The 24,954-nt window shown below is 36.8% G+C and overlaps 3 protein-coding genes across 3 annotated transcripts; 1 reads left to right on the top strand and 2 right to left on the bottom strand.

The window, feature by feature from the left end:
* The first annotated feature begins 1,198 nt into the window (after nucleotides 1-1,198).
* On the top strand, nucleotides 1,199-3,501 carry LOC115923087. The gene is made up of 3 exons (XM_030983283.1): nucleotides 1,199-1,561; nucleotides 2,324-2,557; nucleotides 3,040-3,501. The coding sequence occupies exons 1-3, from the start codon at nucleotides 1,260-1,262 to the stop codon at nucleotides 3,203-3,205; spliced, it is 702 nt and encodes a 233-aa protein (XP_030839143.1). The 5' UTR covers nucleotides 1,199-1,259; the 3' UTR covers nucleotides 3,206-3,501.
* A 2,400-nt stretch (nucleotides 3,502-5,901) lies between these two features.
* Nucleotides 5,902-7,406, bottom strand: LOC115923086. Its single transcript, XM_030983282.1, has 3 exons — nucleotides 7,076-7,406; nucleotides 6,560-6,708; nucleotides 5,902-6,094 (listed from the first exon to the last, which is right to left on the bottom strand). Exons 1-3 carry the CDS (start codon nucleotides 7,180-7,182, stop codon nucleotides 5,916-5,918), a joined length of 435 nt encoding a protein of 144 aa, XP_030839142.1. The 5' UTR covers nucleotides 7,183-7,406; the 3' UTR covers nucleotides 5,902-5,915.
* Nucleotides 7,407-7,674: 268 nt separating this feature from the next.
* On the bottom strand, nucleotides 7,675-23,810 carry LOC115923085. Its single transcript, XM_030983281.1, has 8 exons — nucleotides 23,534-23,810; nucleotides 11,486-12,208; nucleotides 10,926-11,048; nucleotides 10,302-10,416; nucleotides 9,533-9,755; nucleotides 8,718-9,258; nucleotides 8,186-8,372; nucleotides 7,675-7,916 (listed from the first exon to the last, which is right to left on the bottom strand). The coding sequence occupies exons 2-8, from the start codon at nucleotides 12,191-12,193 to the stop codon at nucleotides 7,762-7,764; spliced, it is 2,052 nt and encodes a 683-aa protein (XP_030839141.1). The 5' UTR covers nucleotides 12,194-12,208; nucleotides 23,534-23,810; the 3' UTR covers nucleotides 7,675-7,761.
* Between the last annotated feature and the right edge of the window lie 1,144 nt (nucleotides 23,811-24,954).

The following is a 24,954-nucleotide window of genomic DNA, read 5'->3' as shown; positions in this document are numbered from 1 at the left end:
TAATAATTGTCCTAGAGGGTAATTTTTCGGGGGGGAGTAACTTCCTCGGGGTGGTTGTCCTCGGGGGGGGGGGGGTAATCGTCCTTGGGGTAATTATTGTACCGCTAATTGGCCGGGGGTGACATGCCCAAGGGGTAATTGACCTAGAACCTTCAAAGGGCAATAAATAAACAGCTACTCAATTTACACTGAATTTTATTTTCTGGTTGTAAACTCAACAAAAAATGAATGGCCACCTCTAAATGATTATTTTGTAGACCATGCAAGTGAGCCTGCAAAATGTTAAGTTTAGTAGCACGGTTATGATTGCTCATCAAAAAGTGAAACAACATTCCGTCTGGCAGATTTTGACAACTGCATGGCTGTAATCCCAGTAAAGAGTTTTATGCCTGGTGACCATGTTATCTCATTTATGATCTTTCTTTTATTTGCAAAATGTAGGTCAACATATACGGGGGGGGGGGGGTGAATTCCCAATTTACAAACTGTTTATAGGTCGAATGTAGTTTTATAGTATTTGTGTATTCTTCACCTTCTTCATACTCTCGAGTTGCGATTTTATGGAGTAAACCGAGTGTTTTATCATGGGAAAAAGACAATGAAGTGTGCACTTTCAAAAAACCAACCGCAGACCTAAAAACACACAAATAGACTAAAAAACCACGGGCAGATAACCTTTTCTCTGTTAGAGCATAAACAACGCACGGTACATACACTGAACTAGCGCGTGTGTTTGAGTGGGCGGAAATAGGGCAGGGGCATCACAGGGCGACATGGCCGAGTTCAAGCCTCGATAACTTTTTTATAAATAATAATTTTCGCAAGAAATTTGCTCAGGTAAAACATCAGGAATTTAAACTTCCATATCTCTTTAAACAAAAGTAAAATTTCCACCATATTTTTTTTCTGATCGTTTTGAATAGGAACTTGATGTTTTTTAAAAAGGTTGATTCACACCTAAATAAGCGCATAGCTGACTGCTGCACAGTGACGTCATTCGCGTATCTCCGTTAAATGGGCGATCGACAGTGTACCATATTTCGTGCACATGTTCCTTACAACGTGTATGCTGCTATAGGCAAGTTAGTCGCACGCCTTCATTGCGCACCGTAGAAACTCGGGCGATGGAAGACGGCCGTTGTGTCTAATAAGCCACTGGTAACAGGGGGGCGGTAACTGGGCAGGGTACGGTACCGTGAATCCTTTCTGCATTTTATCGATTGAAGTTTGAGAAGTTTTGAGAAGTCTTTCTAAAGAGAATGGCTACCCCAGTCGTCAGGGCAGATGCACAAGATGATTTAGTTATGGAATTTGAGTGTGAGGAGGATGGCAGTTGCGGGGAAAGCGGTGAAAATGACAGTGTCAGTGGTAGTAGTGACAGTCCGGACAGTGGCAGCAGCAGTGATACCGACAGCGATGCAAGTGATGCAGACGCCGGAGAACACGGGCGTATCGTCGAGTGGGAGTATGAGCCTTTACCTCGTGGTGAACCTGGGCAAAATGTTGGCGATGCTGGAAGGGCCAACAACGCAAATCGGCTTCATGAAAATGTCGAGGATTGGTAATTAAGACTTATAAGCTTATTGAATTTGTTGTGCATTCTAAATATTTATTCCCCCCAAAAATTGAAATCAAATACCGTAGATCTCTAGACTCGGTCATAAATGGCATGTCTAATTCTAAAGTTAACTTGTTAGAATGATTCTCTAGATCTATGTCTGCGCACCTAAAATTCGACCTCGATTTCATTACACAGTAAGATATTATTTTTAGAATCATCATTGTTATTCCGTTCTTCATATTCTAATGATTACTGAAACAAAAAAACTCGACAAATTATTCACAAGAACAATTTTTTTTAACGAATTTCAGACGGGCTCGTCATTTTGTGTAGCAAAACTGAAAAGTGCCCATGTCTGCGCACTCACTATTTTGCACGCAATTCAATCAAGCACAGTGAAGTTTCATACCAGGGACAACCCCCTGTTCAGACTTTTCTTTTTTGACAATGATTGAAATTTTCAGGGTGGCAAATGAAACTTGCTAAAACTCATTTTTAATCTTCCCAATTATTTTCACAAATTTTGGTATCTAAATGAATTGTTGAGGTTAAGATTGAAAATTGGTGTCAGTTTGATGTTTTGTTCTATAAATATCGCGCATTTACGTGGGTGCGCAGACATAGGCACTGCCTTGGGCACTCTTACCATACTACGACTACGAGAACGATGTCATTTTTATATTTATCAGGAAGCTGTAATAAAATATTTATAAAATTATAGTAGGTGTATTGATTTTTGTTTGAATCTTTCTGTATTTCAAGGTGTACATGTGGAAGATGTCGTGTGCCTCCATCTTTCAATGAAGGTGATTGTGTCTGTTGTCATGAAATTGCAGAGGTCAAGGCAGAGGCTGATCGACAGGGTTCAAGTTGTCTGGTGGATTCTGAGGAGTTTGAGCCGGCCATCCTAAATGCGACAACATTATACATCGGATGGATGGAGTACACAGATAGGTGGCGCCGAGCAGCCAAAGCATTTGGGGACAGGAACAATGAGTAAGTTATGTTTCTCCTTTTCATCATTTTGGCAAGGGCAAAAAAATAAATGGATTGATTTTGAAAGTTTATTGGGTGAAACTTTTCAAAACGAATTGAGCCACCGCCAGATGAATTACTAGTTTTGACCAAAATTCTTGCCTGGTGACCACTGGTGTACTAGCTGCCTTATCTGCAGGTGCTTCGGGGCACTTTTTCAGGAAATGTATACAAATAGGCAAGAATGACCACCGATTTGTGAGTTTTAGCATGTTACCCCCCCCCCCCCCCCAATAATCTGTAGTTATGAAACACAAACTTTATATGCGATTTTGAATGTTGCCCCCCACCGCCCGACAAACAATGACTAACCCTTGGTCATTTTAGTTTTTTTTAATCATTTTTATTTTCCTGAATTAATTAATAAAGAATTAATATTTTGACATCAAATCATCTATCCTAAGAAAAATAATGAAATTTTTTTATTGCTTTTTATTTTACAGAAAATACAGGTATGTGGCCTACAGGAAAGTCGTGAGATGGTGTTGGGGCTGGCTCGGGAAGGACATCAGGGTGCAACTGCCAGCATGTGTCCATGCCTCAATAATGGAAGCGTATCCTGATGGACGTGGTCAGTACAAAGGGACCATCCTGCGTCGGTTGAGATGAGGATGTAAAATCAACTATTGTCTTGCGAACTTTGAATGACTGTCATCTTCTATGTGATTGTCAGCCATCTTCTGTACGTTATTTGTGATCATCGGCTTTCATCTTCATATTCATATTCATCACAAATACTATTGTTTGAACTTCTCATGATGGTATGGTTGCTATGAACTTTGATCTCGACATTTGATTCTAATTTCCAAGAGCTGATATTCGAACTTTTGCAAAACTGTGATCAAGCAACGATTTCTTATGAGGAAGAATGTTGAAATCTATATAAACAAGCAACAACAAAAAAACAAAAAAAAAACACAACATGCCTTGTTCCTTCTTTTTTGTTATACACCCTGCAATGTAATTTGTTTTAATAATTTGAGCATTTCATATACAGTCAACCTGCCGAGTCAGAAAAGGGGAGAGAAAGAGAAAATGAAATTGAAAGAGAAAACGAAATTGAGAGAAAGAGAAATAACAGCATGGACACAACAAAGATAGACAGAGAAATAATGAGAGTAAGAGAAGGGAATTGCGGTTGACGAAATTTCAAATGTGTGATAAATGGTAAGCATCGTAATAAATCCAGGAAATCCTTTATTTTGCATCAAATCTATCCTCCCAAAAAGGATAAACCTTAACCCTATCTCCCGCTCTGTCCCTCTTCCTCTCTCTTTCTCCTCTTCCACCCTCCACATTCCCATCTCTCTATCCCACTTCCTCTCTCTGTTTCCTCTTCCATATTTCCATCTCTCACTCTGTCCCTCCTCTCTTTCTCCTCCTCCACATTCCTATCTCTCACTCTGTCCCTCCTTCTCCTCTTCCACCCTCCACATTCCCATCTCTCACTCTGTCCCTCCTTCTCCTCTTCCTCCACATTCCCATCTCTCACTCTCTCCCTCTGCCTCTCTTTTCCTCCTCCACCCTCCACATTCCCATCTCTCACAATCTCTCTTTCTCCTCTTCCATCCATCACATTCCCATCTCTCACTCTTTCACAATCTCTCTTTCTCCTCTTCCATCCATCACATTCACATCTCTCACTCTATCCCTATTGGTATCTATCTTTACCCCTCTTCTTCCTTCACATTCTCTATCTCACTCTCATTTTCACAGCAATTTCCATCTTTCCAAAAATTAGTTCATGCTCTGATTTCCTCCCGTCTTGATTTTGCCAATGCCCTCCTAATCAATCTACCCCAGAATCCAGTGTCCAAGCTTCAGAAGCTTCAAAACGCTGCAGCTCGTATTGTTTCTCTGACCACCAAGCGTACCCACATTTCCCCAGTTTTGCAGTCGCTACACTGGCTCCCAGTAAAAGATCGCATTGTTTTCAAAATTTTGTTGCTCACCTTTCATTGCGTTCACGGCTCTGCTCCTCAATACCTTATCTCTCTAATCCAAAACTACACTCCTGCAAGACCTCTACGCTCATCCACTTCCAATTTTCTTGTAACCCCCAAAATTACCAAAACGTGGGGGGAAAGATCTTTTGCATACTCTAGTCCTAAATTATGGAATGGCCTTCCTGAAGACATCAAAAAATGTTTATCCTCTGATTCTTTCAAAACTCATCTCAAAACATTTCTTTTCAAGTCTTGATCTTTTTTCCTGTTTACACGCGCCTTGAGCACTCCACAGAGTGGATTTGGCGCGATATAAGTTACATTATTATTATTATTATTATTATTATCTGTAAATTATGAAGCTTCCTACAAGACACCTATAATAGAAATAAACAAACAAGATTTGTGTTCCTTTAGATGAATTTTTGTTTACCTTTGCTCAAAATATTCTCAGAACATCCCATTGACGGTTTTTCCCCCCAATCATTTTCTTCTCTGTTTGTGCAATATATTTCAAAATGATGCACCATTGGAACAAAAACTTTGATGCAACATGTACATTACATTCATCCTTATTTTATGTAAAGTTTACAGAATAGATGACTATTTTTATTATATCTGCAAGGATGATTATTTTTCAATCTTTTATAACCAGGTTTTAGGACAAACAGGAAACCGCTGTTAGGAAAAAAAGTATGGATGCGATGAAGTATCATCACAATGTTTCCTCTTCTGTGATAATATGGCATGATCTTTAAAACTACTAACTTTGAAAATGAATAACACAATTCACCTCGGCAGAAAAGGGAAAAAATCAAAAACAAAAAATAAAGTCATATCTGGTGCAATACATCAAATGGTTCTTGAATAAGAACAGTTTAGATGAAGAAAAAAAATGCATTTTTTTATTTTTTGCAAATAAGAAGCAAAAAGCATTGGCCAAGATGAAGGACTGTGAGAAAAATCAGATTATATTTGGTGCCAAATTCATGATCAACAGTGATTTACTTAGTGTTTATGGAAATCTAGTGCATATGCTTCAGAAATTGTTTTTAATTGAACTAAAAATGTAAGTTTTACAAATTTAATAAGTATTTTACCTATTAAAACCAATGACTATTGATGTGTACCATGGACTTTGGCTTGTGTAAGTATGTACAAGCTTACAGACAAGTTTATAGTGCTTTACACTCACATAGAATCGGAATCCACTACTCACTTGCAAAGAGTACTTCCATGTTACTCTCCATAATTATACTGGCATAAACATAATTTAGGGTCTATGAAAAACATGTATTGTACTGAAATAAAACAATCAGTGGTTAATGTTCAGGTAGCTGACACATTCATCATAGTTTCTATCACCAAAAGAACTAGTTTCTATCGCCAAAGCGATGATGTTGTTCAAAAGCTTGCACGGCTTCTCCATTGTCGGGGTGATGATGAGAGGCACTCCGTGCTGGTTGAGGCTGTAGCTCCTCCATGTTGTCTCTGAGCTGCTCCCTGTTTTCCACCAGTTCTACGACAACTCTCATCAGGGCTTTCACATAACCTACAAGATAAAATCCAAAACTATACCTTGAAAATTCATCTATACGGTGTTAAAAAAATACACTTTGATAAGAGGAAAAAAGGAAAAGAGAAAAATAAGAACATAAGAGAAAACTCTTTTTCTCACAAATATTGAATTACCTAATTTTACACACTATTTGTAGGTGGATGACCAATCAAATACCAATGGCATGCACATGTTCTTTGCTGAATAGGTAGTTCACTGACTTGGGGACTGACATATATGCCTGTTTCTGCTTGCTATTCAATATTACACATTTGCAGAAAGTAACCCAATACATGTTTATAATTATCAATTTAATCAACAGATTAAATTAAGGGCATATAGGCCACAAGAATCTACTAATTTGAATTCTATTGATCATGAAGTAATAAAAGATTTCTATATATAATTGAGCTCTTTTGTTGAATATTGATATCATTCACTAGACATGTGGCTACTTACCACATGTGCCAGCTGTCAGCACTCTCTCCACTGTGTGGCCTCCTTCCTTCGAGCGTGGATACTTCAACCTGTACACTGGGTTCCCTTCGGCATCAACAGCCTGGGCTCTATCACAATTTTCGTTCCAATGTAGGACAGCCAAATATAATCTGAAAAGAGTGAAGTTAAAAATAAAGGTCACATGAATAACATACTTGTGACAGTTGATTTTATCTTTTTGGTAATGTAATGTCTATCATCATAAACTCGTTACCTACTCTCCAATAAGTGAAGGCAAGAGTTAGTGTAAAAAGCATGTGTTACAAATAATAAATAAAAAAAATTTAAAAAAAACCAACAAAATATGAAATAGAAAGAACCTGGCTATAACAAAAAGAAAATAATAACTTTAAAACATAAAACCAATAAAATCAAATTCAAAAGAAGAAGAAGAAGAAACAACACTGCCCTCTGTGACGTTCTTGTTAAATTTATATTAGGGGAGCATAATGTTGATGAATTAATTGCCTAATTTACCTGCACTTCATCCCTTGATATGAGTATACAAGCAACTTGGGGCAAAAGTGAAGGAGGATGTTGTGGAATGATTCAACCTTGCTGGTTTGGGCATGTGGGGACATCATCCCAATGCCGTTCACCAGTCTGGTCCTCAGCCATTCCTCTCGAAGCTTGTCGTACACCTTTGTACCTGTAATAAGATTGGGAATATAATATATGCGGTAAAGGTGAAGGAGAGTTCATTTAAATAGTTAGCAATCATGATCTCGGCATTTCCAAGCATCTCATCCCTTCGCCAAAACTATTTTTTCATTCCACAATGAATATTAATCATTTAGAAAATTGCAAAAAAAAAAATATGAATGTCATGATCAAAATTGAACTAAATTAAACTTGAATGTACATTATTAAAATAAATGTAAATATTTTGCTCGCATTTTGACAAACATCTTCAAAGTAAATGAGGGTGAAAAATGTACACCGTATGCATATAAATAAGGATTTTACCCACATCCAAACAAAAAGAACAACTTGAGGCACCAGTGAAGGGTTAACTGTTTTATTTCCACTGAAGTAAATTGTTATTTAAAGATCATACATAAGTAGCTTACCTGACTGCAACCATTCTCGCTCTGGATAGTCATCACCATGTTCACAAGCAGTGTACTCTGGGTTTTCATCTGTGTGAAGATTTCTGATGTGGTTCATAGCCCTCTATACTTGGCTTTCATGACATCCTTATCTCCATCCGGAGTAGAAGAGGCAGTCCAGTATACATGGTTTACCAAGGCCCTCAACCAATCTTGAACCAATCCACAGTCCTTCATCTTGGCCAATGCTTTTAGCTTCTTCTTTAACCCTATTATATACAGGCAGAAAAAAAAAAACAAGGAGCAAGAATTAGCTAAAAGAGATCAATTGACAATTCAATATGTGACATATCAAGGAGCTACTTGGAGTGTTCTAAATTTAGAAAATATATCATAATTCAATAATTACTATACACAAAAGTGGAAATATAGGCAAATTTAAACCTGCAAAAGTAGTCATAACTACAATATCAATTTCAGCCAACATGTATATAAGATACATTTGCTGGAATTAATTCAGTATATATATAATAATTACCTTTCGCAATGTGCCAGACATCATATCGGTGATCAATTTGTTGGTACGTCTCACGGAGAAACTTCGCTATCTGCATGTGACGATCTGTCACTATGCCTTGTACAATCACACCAGCATCGTCAAGTATCCGCAGGCCCCTCCGGAGTCCCTCTAGCTCCATTGCATTTGAGTTCTTAACCTCTGTACACTATAAAGGAAAAGAATAAAATAATGGTAAATAACCTTAGAAAAGTACAAGGTTCTCTGTAATACAGTATAATAAAGGAAGTATACATTCATGGTTGCAACAGATCTGTTAAAAAACACACTGGAGTTAGTGACAGGCGGATTCCATATAATTACGTCTGCAAAATTTAACTTATAATGAAGAAAAAGGAAACCTAAATGAGTAATGATCACAATATGCATGGCAAAAACTTTTCTATTATGTACGTAGTTACTACACGATATGTCCAATTTCAGGCATATGATGACCTCTGTGGTTTTAACCTTTGCACTACATACATTAAAACATTTCTGCTAAATCACTCACTTGCACAAGCTGGACATCAATGACCTTGTTGCTCTTCAGGTCCATCATCGTGTACGAGCCGTACTTGGCAGAATGCCCAGGTGAGTCACTCCTCCCATCCCCTCCAAGGATGAGGCCCGCTTCACTCGCTCTGATCTCGTCAAATGTCTCTGCCTGGGTCCTCCTGTATTCTTTCACTATTGCTGGCTGAAGATATCTAGACTGGTGTTCGTTGAATGTTGTTGTCGAAATTGATATTAAGTTCATGTGTTTGTGAGTTTTGAGAACCTTTGTTGGGCTCGCACCAGCAAATAAAATTGCAGATGACAAAAGTATGTTGCCAGCATACAAATTTCCCACTGATGGCTGGGATGACCATTCAAATTTCCCGTCACATTCGTCACATGTGGAGATCACTTTGACTCTACTGCCAAATGTCGGTGGGTGATGAACTACTGAAGAGCAGGGGAGGTGGCAATGCCTGCATTTTTTGAAGAGCTCCAAAAGCTGATCCTCAAAAACAATATACTTGGGCTGATCAATTATATCGGATGGTATTTTCCTGTATGAAACAAACAAGACATCCACATACATTGTAAGTTTCACTACTATTTTCATAATAGAAATGGGTAAAAGCTACATCCCTAAATGTATATAACGAACAGCCCTTGCTACTTTGAAAGTGTGCAAATTAACTTCCAAAAATATGAGGCTTAATGGTTAATCTTCATTTATTTCCATCAATCAAAGATGTTAACATAAAAAATTAAAGAGTAATTTCCAGATATATGTACTTGATAAATATCATCTTATAAAAATAATGGATCAATACTTACATGTTCTCAACTTCTTCATTAGCTTCATCCTCCAATTCATTTTCGGGTTCATAATCTGGATCTTTCCGCTTGTCATCGGGTTCTTCAGGTTCTTCATGTTCATCTTCTGGCTCATCAAAAGTCTCCTGTTCTGCACCAGTGTCCTCAGTTTGGGTTGCTGATGTCCTCATCGAAACTTGTCTCTCTGCCTTCTCCAAGCTAGAAGAAAGTGTAATCTGTACTCCTTTTTCAAGAAAAACAACATATTGATACAAGATTTGAAAATTAGGGTTCTTGCCATATTTTGTTAGGGGATCTAAACCACAGATCTATATAGATTTTGCCTTTTCTATTTTGGGGGACCCAAAGGAACTTAGGACCTATTAGGGCACACTTGATGTAGGAACCTTCTCTCCTGTGATTCCTTATTCTTTATCAACTTTTGCTTTATAATGCAAAACTTATAATTTTCAGGTTTCATTTTTCACAAAATATGTTTGAAATTTTGACAAAAATAACCTCATGATTTATAGATCTTGTGCACAAATTTAACATTTTGGCAATAGACTTGTGGTCTTCCGTCGTGACACGAGTGCAGAAATACCCAATCATAGTAAATTTTAAATTAACATTTATTCATTTATCAATTTCGATAATGTGACATAATTCATGAAAGAGAATACAAGGTACATTAGTTACATTTTTCTCCTTTTTTGTTCCGCAATCTATAAATACATTATGTTATAACACAAATATTGTAAATACACATATCATACTGTACTTCACTCACCTTTCTCTTTTTGTAAAGGCTTGACAGGCTTGACAGGTTTGACAGGCTTCACAGGTTTAACTTGTATTCCACAGGTTCGAGTTTTAGGTCTTTTTTGAAACTGCTTATCAATCATCTGAGGAATGAATTTGCATTTGTGATAAAAATCACAAAGAATGAAAGCAAATTAAAAATAAAATAAGCTTAAAAAAAGGTTTTAAATACATATCATGTGGGTCAGCTGAGAACTATGTGAATAGTCACAAATGTTGACAGCAGTTGGTTACTGCGTGTATGTCAGACAAGCAACTTGTCTAACGATGAATTGAGAATTAGAAGTCTGATACATCATAAACACTTTCAATAGACCTCATTTATACTTGACAAAACCTCATATGTCCCACTGACACTGCAATGCAATGAAATTCTTGTGAGCAATAGCATGGGATTCTGACAGCAAAGAAATTTCTCCCAAATAAGACTGATCAACAATATTTTGGTGCTGGTTCAACATCATTTTTTATTTAATTTGCCTCAAATACATTGTATTCTATTGATCTTTACAGGTACAGAAAATGTTGCCACAACTTGTTGTTCTTGTTTATTGCACAATATTTGCGACATGATATTAGGTTATTTACTCACCGTGGGAGATGCCTGGATAGCTTTATTGTTTTCTCGGTCCCTCCTAGCTGCTTCTTCTGCTGCTTGTTGTGCTGCTTCTTCCTCTTCCTTACGAGCGTATTCCTCAGTTATCCTTTGAACCTCCTGCAATCATGGAAGAATAATAGTAAGTCATAATATTTTTAATGCAATTTTTGTTTTCATTGGGTGGATGGCTCTGTTTGAAAGGTGCTAAAGGATGTTTTGGGAACTATAATTTGTAGTTCTTATGAAGTGCATAATGAGTATTAAATTCGGTATCAATTTTCATGTTTGAGTAATAGTACCGGATATTCAAACTGGAACATTTGGATATAAAGCCAATTATACAAAATCTGTTTGTGAAGTGAATTGATTTTTGATATTGGAAAATAAGAGAAGTGCTAAAACTGCTTATCCAATAAAGGAGAGCTATTAGAGTAAAATGAAGCCAAAAGTTGCAATGAAATCGATATTTATAATTTAAAACATATGACAAGACAAAAAAATAATATTGCGCATGTACATGTAGGCATAATGGTATACATCTGTGTTACACATACCTTCTTCAGACTGAGCACAGACACTCGACGTCTGTTTCCACTGGTAGTTGGCATTGTTGGTGATGTACACGTGCTTGCATCGGCAAAAGTAATTGGTTGATTATGGGCATGGCCTCCTTGTTTACCCACACGTTTCTTCTGGCTGTCTAGAGAGGACACTGCTATCTTTGTAGAATGGACAGTTCTGGTTCTAGTCGAGCTCAAGCACGTTGTTACTGTTAGCGTAGACGTTATTGGTGTTGACGTTGTTGGTGATGAAATCATTGGTGATGACACTGTTGGTGAAATCATTGTTGATGACACTGTTGACGTTGATGATGTTGTCGTTGTTGGTTTGAGGAACCAATGATCTGTAAAGGGTTGAACAGCCTGCTGCCGACGGGGAATGGCATTTGGTAGAAGGCGCGGCGTAATTTTCCTGAAGCCATACTTAAACTTCAAGACTTGAGACGAATCATACTGGTCTCGCTCAAAATGACCACTGCAGACATGGACATGGACCCTTTCTCGGGCATCGAACCCTTTTAACTTCAGTTGAATGAACTTCACCCATGCTCGCCTGATGGATCCTTCCTTCGGTAGTTCATGTATGGCAAAGCCATCATGAATAGTGTTGCTGCACCCATACAAGACACACCGGTTTCCCCCAACAGGCTTCGGCTTCTTGCTGGGCTCACCTTCCTCATCTGTGTTACTCCGTTTTGACATGCTGATAACTGCAATCTATAAAAAGAAAACAATACACCAATATTACAATTGATAGAAGATTAAAATGAATATAAATATGTCAAAGATCTACATGTACATTTACATCTAGACTTATAAAGTCGGGCAAGATAAAAATTAGTACGAATCCTGTGATTCCTTATTCTTTATCAACTTTTGTTTTGTAATGCAAAATTTATCATTTTCAGGTTTCATTTTTCACAAAATATGTTTGAAATTTTGACAAAAATAACCTCATGATTTATAGATCTTGTACACAAATTTAAAATTTTTGGCAATAGACTTGTGGTCTTCCCATTTAGAATTAGCAATGAAATATTGCAATGATTTAAAAACTCATCTCTAATTGTAAGATCTTCTTTTCAAAGCTGCCTTGACAAAATAAAACTGTCAAATTTAACCATATAAGACTTTCAGAAGAGAGATGTGGCAGAGACAATAAGCAAGATCAAGATAAAATGGCAAAATAATAAATGATCTATAACATTAACATTGCTATTAAAGTTAGACAAAAGTTAGTTAAACTTAGTTTCATAGAAAAAAAAAAGCAAAGTTAATCTGTAGTCGGATAAAAAAAAAGAAGCAAAGTCAACAACAAATGACCGATGATTTTGTGTTAATAATCATCCCTGGCAACAACACTAGATCTAGACCATTTTGATTTGAATAAAAACAGTGTTTTCATCACGAGAAAGTATCAAGAAGAGGCACCCATGTGATTTCTGACATCAATTCAAAATAATTTAGTTCCTGCACTGTTAAAAAAATTCTCCATAAAAATACAGAAAAGTGCCTGCAGCAGAGTCTCGAGAACTCCTGTAATTTTACAGAACTTTGTTATCACAATTCACAAGTCATCAGTTTTTTAACAGCAAATATGGAGGTGATAAATACAAATTTCCTGTTTTTTATATATATATTTTTCCAGAACTCTAGAGAACTCCAGTTTTTTTTACACCATATTTGTAACCATAATTTAAAGCTGATCTGTTTAATAACATACAATCTGTAAGTGATTATAACATTTCATTTTTGTATAAAAAAAAGACAGAAAAGTGTCTGATTCAGGGTTTACAGGAATCCTTTAGCTTTGCCACATTTTTCTTTTCACAATTTACAATTCATCTGTTTTTTAGCCGCAAATCTGCATATGATAAATGAAATTTATTCTTAAAAAAACAGAAAGATAACTTGCCGAACTACAAGGAACTCCTGTAATTTTGCAGCAGATCTACTATCAAAATTTACAGCTCATCTTTTTAATAACAAGCCATCTGTGATACATGAAATTTATCTTTAAAATAAAGACAGAGGAGTGCCTGAATCAAGGTTTACAGGAGTGCTTTAATTTGACTACATATTTCTCTTCAAAATCTAGTCCATCTGTTTTGAAACAGAAAATCGGCATGTAAAAAAAAAAATGAATACAAAATAAACAAAAATAAAAAATAGAAAAATTATAACGGAATGAAAAAATAATAAAAAGGGCAGGGTGCTTGCAGAAGTCTCGAGAAATTCTGTAATTTTATAGCATGATTCATAATTTACAGCCAATCTGTTTTATAACATTTGTGTGTAATAAATGAAATTTCTCATGAAATTATTTAAATTATATCCTATAGAAATCCTACAAACATGTTCATGAAAAATCTGTAAGACCTTAATGCTAGAGTGTGTATGTACAAGTTACCATCAAAACACACACTAAAAAAATAAATCTTGTGACTGCTGCAGGCACCTGCTTTAATTTTACAGATACACAAGTCAGTCAAACAAACAACTGCAACATTTTGTAGTTTTTCAAGGGTTTATTTATCATTACCAATTACAAACATGTAAATACTGATCTGCAAGGAGCTTAATCAACAGTAAAACAATAAAAGCAAACTTCAGTAAGTAGCAAATATATCAAATGTAACAAAAACTATATGGCCTAACAAACAACTGCAACATTTTGTAGTTTTAAAAGGGTTCATTTATCATTACCAATTACAAACATGTAAATACTGATCTGCAAGGAGCTTAATCAACAAGAAAACAATAAAAGCAAACTTCAGTGAGTAACAAAGATATAAAATGTAACAAAAAACTATATAGCCTACGGGGTGCCCCCCCCCCCCCCCATGATATGAAATCGTAAAGAGTCATGTTTAACCGAGGTATATCATTTATTGCTAATTCATGATCGACATGCCACCACTTCTGGCGCAGGTGAAATTTTATTTCCTCTCTCTCTCTCAAAAAAAAGGGCCTCCTGTATAGACAAGCATGACATTCATGCTATAAACCTGATAAAATTTATACCAAATAAAAGAGGAAGATACTCTTTTAGGACATACCACAGTCTTTGAAGAATAACATACATTAGAGATTATATAGATTTTTGAAAGTGGACTTTTTTTTTCTGACTCACCCTGTATAGATGCCTAAAGAAAAGGGCACCTGCATTCTTCATTCCTTTACAAAGATTATTTTGGCTCAAACCAATAATGAAAACCTTTAAAATCTGGAGGCATAGAACCTACTGCAACACATGACTTGTATGTGATTGGCATATTTAAACACATACAAAACATAATTTAACACATTTCTAAAAAAATAAATGATTGGCATGATCAGATATCATATTGCAAATAGTGTGAAGTGCAGAAAAATACAAATCACAGTCCAAGGATCATAACATGTCGCTCTTCTGGTTGGGTAGAAGAGAAGCCTTCCAATCAACCATCTAAACCAAATTCTAACGGGATCCCTAAGACCACTTTGAGGTGCTCTTTCAGATGTGCTATAACAATGCTAAAACTGTGCCGGGGGGGGGGGGGTCTATTTCAAACATGTCCATTGTAACATAGAAAATGTAAACAAAATGCACACTAAATCTAACCTGATGATATTTTGATGCAATTCTGCTCGATTTGAGGGTCACACACTCAATGGTCGGAATTCACAAAGGAAGTTTAAGTTTAGACCATGGTTTATGCAGATTTTGTGTATGATTAGCTGACAAAGATCCAGTATAAATGCACGCTTTTGGCAAAGTACTAGAAATTCATGATTTTTGCCATGGTTTAAAGCTATGGTTTAAAATCATAGCAACAAGCATGAATTGAGCGCCCTTTGCTATACAGCGTGCCTTCATATTGGACCTTTCTCAGCATACACGCTAAATTAAGCGCAAATTATACACAAAATCTACATAGACCATGATTTAACCCCCCACAGAGTTTAAAGGAGAATGAAAGTCAGACATTTACATGATTTCAGTGAATGGAGAATACCAATGAGACTTAACAGTAAAAGTTTGAGCAAATTTGGATAATCCTTTTTTGGGTTATGGATTTTTGAAGTTTTAAAAAATCCTTATTATGGACTTCCTTAAGTTGGCAATTCCGCTAGAATTTGTGATGTCATTGTGCTCAACTCTCCATTGGTTATGTACAGAGAGTTTCACAACATTTTATTTTTATAAAATATTAAAAGGGCAATTGTATTGATTCTTTCAGACATACTGCAGAATTGATGTAGCCATGTCATACAAAAACAAAATACACTGGCGGAAATATTATTTTTGATGAAAATTAGAAAAAAGTGAAACTCTCTGTACATAACCAATGGAGAGTTGAGCACAATGACATCACAAATTCTGGCGAAGTTGCCAACTTAAGGAAGTCCATAATAAGGATTTTCTAAAACTTCAAAAATACATAACTCGAAAACGGATTATCCAAATTTGCTCAAACTTTTACTGTTAAGTCTTGTTGTTCTTCTCCATTCACTGAAATCATGTGACTGTCTAACTTTTATTCTCCTTTAAGCCTCCTTTGTGAGTTCGGGCCAAGAATATCAAATTAATATGGCCATCAGTTCTCATGATTGAAGATGGCATAATGTACATTATTTTCCTAAACAGCATACAAATGTCTATTTTTGTTCTCAAAATACCCACTTGCCTCAATGAAAAATATGTACATGTTTCCAATAAAAGATGAAGATGATGTACATAGCATAGCTGCCAACCTTTGAAAACACAAATTAGTACATACTCAGCACCTCAAAAATTTGTATTTTTCAACCGATCCTCTTCTCAACTATTTCAAAATGTAATATTGTTGTATCGCAGTATCGCAGACCCCTGGGTAGCAAAACAAATTTCCTTGCAAGTCACATGCAAGCCTAATGTGACAGGGCCTTAAGGAAATGTTGCTCTTACCAATGGTATTAATAAGTTGATCTGTGTGCTATCAGAAGTGTGTCAGGCATTGTTCATGGGACACCCTGTATATAAAGTTGACCAGGGTAAACACCAACATGGTATAATGTTTGCATACTGTAGCATATATCATCAAGAAAACACTATAAACAACCTTCAAAAGAACAAATATACAAATTATATAGGTATAAAATTATAAATAGGACCTGCTGAGGTTTTCTTACATTACCAACAAAATCTAAAAAACTCACTTTGTTCCTTGGCAAGGACTATCTTGGCTCTTTCCAAAAATCAAAGCCTTTCACATCTGGATGCATACATCCTATACTATACTAATACTTATATATATTTTATTTGCATTATGTTGGGGATGTTGAGAAAAGGCTTTCAAGATGAGGCACAAATAATAGAAATTTACAGGTTTCTTACATCACATTGTCTCATCCATGTATTCGTCACAATAAAAATCGTGCATAATAAAGCACATCTCAAAACAAATTGACAGAAGCATAAAAAATGAGAGCTGGATGTCTGCTACTCTGTTTTCCAGTCAGATTCGAACTCTACGATTCCACGAAGGAGGGCAATTATCTTTGGAGACACGGCCGATTTCTTCTTCTTCTTTCCTCCACTCTTTACTGGACCCCCAGGACTGATGCCAATGAGTTCCCTGAAAATACATACAAACAGAGATGTTATCTTGCAAATTAATCTTCATACTTCTAACTACGCTTAACTTCTCGAAATTTGAATATTGAAACGAAAGAAAATATGTCGACTTGGAAAATAATGACTTAAACAACTTGTCAAAAGTCTGTACCTTGTCTTATAGCAGGAATCCTGCTATAAATGCATCTTTTTATAGTGGCTTTCCCACATTCCCCATCGTTTTGACTATGATAAAATATGAGGATTGGCAATAAAAAGCTGCTTGCGGGATTCCTGCAGGGGGGGGGGTCTGTTTCTGCTTATGTTTGTTTTATTGGTTGGATATGGCTGAAAATGAAATGATGTGAGGAGCGATTTTGTTTCCAATTCCGTTATGGACTGATACTAAGCTAGCAACTTGCAATAATCTGTATGAAATCAAAACACAAGTAGTGCTCTAACCATAAGCTGGTGATTAAAACACCTCTTCTTGCCAAAACAAAAAAAACAAATACCACCTGAAATTTATTGAAACATTTTTTGTCCTTCAAACATGAATATACAGCATTGAAATGTACGAATAATGAACAAAGTAAACAAACAAACTAACAAACAAGCAAGAAAAAAATCACAAAAGCTTTTCATACCAGTTAAGAACTCGATGTGAACAATAGCCATTCATTTAGCAACTTTTCACTTCTGACTTTGATCTGTATTCAGTAGTACTGTGCATTCAAGCATAAAATAACCATTACAAATGAGGTATCAATGTAAAGGGGAATAAATGAACCTTCCATTGATATCAAATTCAATAATCATAGAAAAGGAGCAAAAAAAGATATTAAGGCTCAAAATTGATCTGCAGGACTTTTTTTGAGGAGTTTAGATTAAAGATAGAAAGAGAACAGACAAGAGAAAAGAGAGAGAGGGAGAGATGAAGGACGGTAATATATCACAAGGATACCATGGTGGAGGTTATTGTCAATATTCCGTAGGTGGTTTTCTTCCAACTCATCAAGGACAATGGAATAATGCACCACCAAGGAGAGAAGGAGAGAGCATGAATTCCTCTTGCATAGAGAGGTACAGGCACCACCCCTCATGGAATGACTTGTGTTGCAGATATTTCACACAAAACGCCAAGAATGGTTGCATCTTCCAGGTCTTTTAGGTTGAAGTCATTATGTCATGCTGTCACTATGGTAACAGACAATAATGCAACATCGAGTGGTAACTGGGGAATGTTCAGCAATGATTCTATGATTAAGGACAACACCACTGTTCTTGCCATTCATCTTGCAGCCATCATGCCCTTTCAAACTAATGATTTTTCTGTTTGTTGTTGCAACCCAACAAAAGTTAGTTAAAATACCCACCTTTGGATGAACTCCATAGTGACTGATCCCTCTGGTGGGTACTCTAGGGAAAGAGCGTAGAAACAGCAGAACAGTGTGATCACTGCTTCCCGGAATGTGGCTATTCCATCATTGACGACAGATCCTTCTATTACAAGATAATAGATGTTTCGCCCTTTGAAGATGTCTTCCCTTGATCCTGAAATATAAGGTGAGAAGTCTGATAAGGACACGTTCACGTAAAAGTGGACAGGAGGATCCAAAAAATAAGGTAGATTGATATGAATCCCGTACATACCGGTATGTGTTGAAGTTCCCGACTGGATTTCAGACTTGTACTAATGAATGTGGAATGGAGACTTCCGGGTTCCCGTGAGCCGAGCCCCATTCATTAGTACAAGTCTGAAATCCAGTCGGGAGCTTCAACACATAGATCTACCGGGTATGTACGGGATTCAGACGGGATACAGAGGGACCATATAGGTAACCGAAAGTAGCCGTCTGTAAGCCTTCGGACTAGGACAGGTTGGCCGTTGGGTATCCGGACAGAGGTTTTTTCAATGCTCATTTCATCAACAACATGAAATGCAATATTCTATAAATTTTTAGAAAATTATTGATGATAATAATTTAGAAAGGGCAAATATTCACAATATTTACCACTACTGTAAAAGTGGATATTTTCGCGCGATTAATTTTTCGCGCTCAGCCAACTCAGATGAATTTCGCGGGTTTTTAATTTCGCGAAGAGTCGGGGACCATTTCGTAAAATTACTCGTACAACGCCCATCTCACCGCTGCCACACACGCTATACCGTTCACAATTGTATGTGACTGTGTGCACAATTGACTTGCACTCGTTTACAACGGCAGTAAGTAGTACATTCACGCTGAGTACAAGTACAACTTTAGACGAACAAACGTGACAAAAACTAGCATTAACATCGCCTTTATACCCCCAAATATCACCTACCTACCTTGAGGTCAAAGATGAAAATTATGTGACTTAAATTTTGCATGGTAGAGAGAGATTTTTAAAAGGAGCCATGCAACCAGAGATCGGTGCATCGACTAGAATCAAATGCACAGCTCTAGCTAGTGCTGCTGATCTGGCTAGGCACACGTGAAATGCATTGTTGTTGTTCTCGGAGACGCGGACATTCGATCGCTCTGCACAGCTAGCTACACGCATGCATCTATGGCATGCAATGCACACGCTCCATTACTAGTACATATGTATGAAGCTAGCGATGCTGGTTTACACAATATAATACTAGGCCTACTATTCAACACAGCAAACCGGGCAAAGCATGATGAACGCATGGTACATAGTAGTACCTGCACGTTCGTCGCGCGCACACTGGTAATACAAGCGCGCATTAAGGGCGCGCCGACGCGTTATGTTCGAGCGCAAACAAAAAAAATGTAAACAAAAATATTCGCGCATTTTTATTTTCGCGCCATTCTCGTGTTGCGCGAAATGCGCGAAAATTTTCACACCGCGAAATATTCCACGTTTACAGTATTTGATTAATATTTTTCGCAAAATCAAAGGGAAATCGTGACAGCTTTATTTTTGTTAAGTGTCCGGACACCCACACATGGGAGAATGTAGTACAATGTCAATGGTAACTCAACGCAGTGTACAGCGTTATGCACGCGGGTCTTTTTTATTCACAGCCTTTTTAGAAATAGCGTTATCGACTCGGCGCGCGTGTGTATTGCCAATGTAAAGTCGGCAATATTTTAAGCCCTCTATTGGCACAAAAATGTCAACAGGTTTTTGCAAGTCTGCCTCGCAAGTGGTCAATATACTATCTTGTAGATCTAGTTTATTTACCACTTGCTTAGCAGGTGTGCCGGACACCCAACTCCCATCCTACGTTTTTAGATCCAAGGACCAAAGACAAAGTCCAGAGACCAAACCACGTGTGTGAGAACGTTTGGCATTTTCGATCTTGTAGATCATTAAATAGACCTAGTCCTAGACTAGACTCTAGTCTAGTCTAGAGTCTACTAGATTCTACTAGAGTTTTAGACCGATTAAATCTGTCTCTGTTTTGGGGGGCCTAGTATTTACAGTACGGTCATTAATCGGGCGGCCCTCCCCGTTAATGACCGTACTGTAAATACTAGGTCCCCCAAACATAGACCGAAGGCTCCGGCCGTGTGTGTCGCTCTCAGTCATTAACATACGGACATTCTCTTTTTACCCTCTCTCCACTCAGAGGGTAAAAAGAGAATGTCCGTATGTTAATGACTGAGAGCGACACACACGGCCGGAGCCTTCGGTCTACCCCAAACAGAGACAGATTTAATCGGTCTAGCTTACTTTACTAGAGTTTAAGCATAAATTCTCGAGTTCTATCCGACTTAAATCTCATCGTGGTGATCACCAACAAACTCAATTCTTAATACTATAAACACTACATAGTACATTGAAATTCTTGTTATAATACCTAACGAAAAAGAGACTTTAATTGACAATCGACTTACCCAATCCAATTCAAATCACAGGCAGGCCCAGGCTCAGCTCACGAACGAACTTCGCAGGTATGTACTGCATGCATTATGTACATAGATCAGACTACACTATGAACATGACAGACAATAAAAGCGGACAAAATATACAGTTCCTCAGGTAGACAAAGGGACAGCCCTTCACTGCTATTATGTAAAAATGTGTAGAACAGGTGTCACATGCATATTCACCTGTTCTACACATTTTTACATAATAGCAGTGAAGGGATGTTCCTTTGTTTTCCTGAGGAACTGTATATTTTGTCCGCTTTCATTGTCTGTCATGTTCATAGTGCTAACTAGATAACTTCTATGCTGCACTGTACATGTACGTACGTACACATCATGGTAAACATGCACAATTAATGCATGGCGCGCGCGTGCGAGTGCAAGCAGCTAGCAAGCTATAGCTGGCGCTGGCCCGGCGCGCCCGGCCGGTTCGTTCTGATCTGATCGATCGCCATGCATGCATATATGGGCGCGAACGAAGTGCACGCATGCATGTTACACGCTATCGCTAACGGTAACAAAAAAGTTGGCGGCAAGAAAAAAGAAAAGAAAGAAAAAATAAAATAAAAAAACAGAAATCTGAATAAGATATGAAAGCACTATTAAAACTTCCTGTTAGAAAAAAGAAAAAAAGAATAGAAAAGAAGAAAAAGAAGAAGATTAAGAAGATGCAGAAAAATTACGGTACCGGTATAGTTACAGTTTCAGTTCGTGGGAGTTCGTGTTGTTTTTATGGCATAAAAAAAAAAGATTTCTGAGAGGTCTACATGAACTTTGAAGTATATATATAATTATGCCTAGCCTACTAAAATTTAGGCCTATATAAAGCATAACCTCTGATAAAAGCAGACTAATTTCCGGTAAAAACGAAATCTTCTTTCCCTTTTAAATGTGCCCGAATTCGGCAGCTTGAGTCAATTAACAGAAAGGTTTTGTATTTTTACCGCAAATTATTTTACGTTTTGAGTTTAAGGCATTAAAAGGCAGTTAAGGTCTTTTTTTTTTTAAATTGAAAAGGGTATTTTGTAGAACATTAAATATCTATAGGGGATCTGAATGTCCTTGAAAAAAAACCCTCATCAACTTCTTTTTTAGATTTCTGTCAAATTGCAGTGAAATTCAGCTATTAATTTTACAGAATTGTTTACGGTATTTTCCTCTATAAATTCTGTCTTTTTTATTCATTAAACTAAATGAGATTGCTTTGAATAAATCGACACTTTGTAGAATTAAAAGCAAAATCTGCTTAAAAACATAGGCCTACGAATTTCCATAAAGAAAAAAACAATCCTTTTTTTAGAGAGGGAGAGAGATCCGTCCTTTTCACAGCAGAAAATGTCAAGTAACATTAATTATCAGAGTGGTTCTGTATTATTGTTTCCTGTATTTTTTTTATTCATTAAAACATGAGGTTTACTTTGAATAAAAAGACACTCCATTTATTTACATGGGATCTTCTTTTTAGAGATCTGTTAAATTGCAGAAAGTTTCTAGTTTACATTTTTACAGAATGAATCTGTATTTTAATTTCTGTAGATTCTTTCTTTTTATTCATTAAAACATGAGGTTTACTTTGAAAAAAAAAACGCTCTGTAGAATCATAATAAATCTGCATATTGGATCTGAAAGCATACAGAATTCCTATTTAAAAAAAACATCTCCCCTTCTTATAGAAATCTGTCCTGTTAAATTGCAGAAAATTCCAGTTACATCAATTTACAGAATGGTTCTGTATTTTTGTTTTCTGTAATTTCTTTTTTATTATCCGTTAAAAAATGAAGTTTTCTTAATAAAAAAAGAACATTCCGTAGAATTGTAAAAAATCTGTATATGGGATCTGAAATCACGCAAATTGCCTGTAAAAAAACAAAATCTTCATTTTTTTCTAGACATTTGTCCTGTTAAATTACAGAAAATTTGCTGTTACAACACTTTAAAGAATGGTTCTGTATTTTTTTCTCTGTAAAATCTACTGTTTTTTTTAACAGTGTGGCTTCACTGTACTGCAGTGCACTGCCACTGGGCGGCACGAGTCCAAGGCCTAGATTCTACCAACTACCTAGTTTTCTTTTTCTTTTCTTTTAGGCCCAATTCTTCTTCAAAATCTCCATTTCATCTTCTTCTTATTTTTCATTGTTTACAGACTATATTCTAGACAATAAAACAATGTAGATCTAAATAATTCTTTGATTTAATGCTGGTAAACCATGCAAAAGGAAAGGCTTTCTGTGCGATAAAAGCGAGCGAAACTTAGTTTTGTTCGAGAAATATTTCACGACCACCAGCATGACACGGCGCGGCAAGTCAGGCCGGGCCGGCCGCGGCCCGAGTGCTCTCGCGAGGCTCAGCGATAGATTGCTGAAAGTTGTGCAATCGCAGACCGAGGCAGGCAGCCAGCAGCGCGGGCAAATGATTCGTTTCAATCTAATTTAGTGGAAATTTGGGGTTGATATTCCATATTACGTAGCGTGAAATTAATACAGATATAAAATGTCAACATTCTAATCGTAAAATGTCCAAATACAGCTTCGACATTGATATTTACAACAACAAAAAAAGAGAGAAGAAAACTTCACATACCGACCACCATGCGAAGAACCAGCTGCTATACCGAGTGGCCAAATAACCTACACGTTATGACGTCATCAGAAACGGGTAGAAACGGCCACCGGCTAGCGCAGCCGAAACTAAATCTCCGGGGTGCCCCTCTCAAATCCGTGAATCCGGGGTTTCGGATGATAAATACTTCTTTCAGAGGCCGTGGAATCTCGAGAAGTTTGCATTTTCATATTCAGTAAATATTCACGAGTCCGTAGGTATGTAATTTGTCTATATAATTTTCTGCTCCGGTCAAGGTCTTTAATTGGAAACCCCAGCTTCGTCAAGATAGATCACCAGCTATATTGCCATTATAACGCAAGTGTGACGAGTCAAAAATTGCCACGTGAGTGTAAGGATCAGGTAAGGATATACATGTAGGTCAATCATACGAAAAATATCAAACATGAATTATTATAGATCAGTTCTGGTTGGTTCATTATGGCAATATCTGACAACTCTTCCAACCGTACGTTTCCTATTCAAAAAGCAAAGGTATGAATATTCATGACTCTCATTGGGCTATTCGATTGTTTACAGAGGAGTGCAATCATACACCACTTCAAACTCCTCTAATTTCAACTAAGTATTGTACATAGTTTGATTGATTATTTTACTGACTCTTTACTTATCGAATATCAATGATAGTTTAATGATATGAATATTGTTTGTTGTTGTTAATATTCAAGATAATTCACATAAAATGATATATTCTCAAATTATTTAATCACAATCAAGTGTAGTCTGTTACGTTCAAGGCACATTTCTGGTTTGGACTGTGACATAGACAGTCATTGTATATTTATGTTTAGCCACCTGTCATGTAGTAAAGTTTGAATTATTGTCACACACACACACACACACTAACGCGCACAATACACGAACCCCACACGCACAGACGCACTAACTCACTCACACATTGTCTCTCACCCTTTCCCCCACACACACCCTTTCCGCACACCCGATTGACTCCAAAAGAGAAATCAATAATGATTTTATCAAGCTGTTTTTTGCAACTTGTTACCATACAAAGGAGGTAAATGTAAATAATGCACGCTTTGACTAACATGAATCCACATAATCACATAAAAGAGCAAAGTAATAGAATATGAATAAAACATCTTGCAAACAAAATAAGTTAAAATCTGGCATTGTATCGCACCCAAAATTTCGTTAATAAATCTATTTACCTTTGTTATTCTTACATTTGTTAGCAAATAATTAAATAGTTGGAAGCAATTGATTATACAAAATAACTAAAAAAATAACTCTCAAAATACTCATATAATGGTGTCCCCTCGTTTTACAGAGCATCAAGGTAGACATCTTTTGGTTGAAGATTCAAGAACTACATTCTTCTTCTTCAATTACCATTAAACAAAAATAACGCATTGATCTAGCCG

This window comes from Strongylocentrotus purpuratus, unplaced genomic scaffold (assembly GCF_000002235.5).
Source record: "Strongylocentrotus purpuratus isolate Spur 01 unplaced genomic scaffold, Spur_5.0 spur5_scaffold_13, whole genome shotgun sequence".
Classification (NCBI taxonomy): domain Eukaryota; kingdom Metazoa; phylum Echinodermata; class Echinoidea; order Camarodonta; family Strongylocentrotidae; genus Strongylocentrotus; species Strongylocentrotus purpuratus.
The sequence above is the reverse complement of the archived record's forward strand: the minus strand, read 5'-3'. Positions and strand labels throughout refer to the sequence as shown.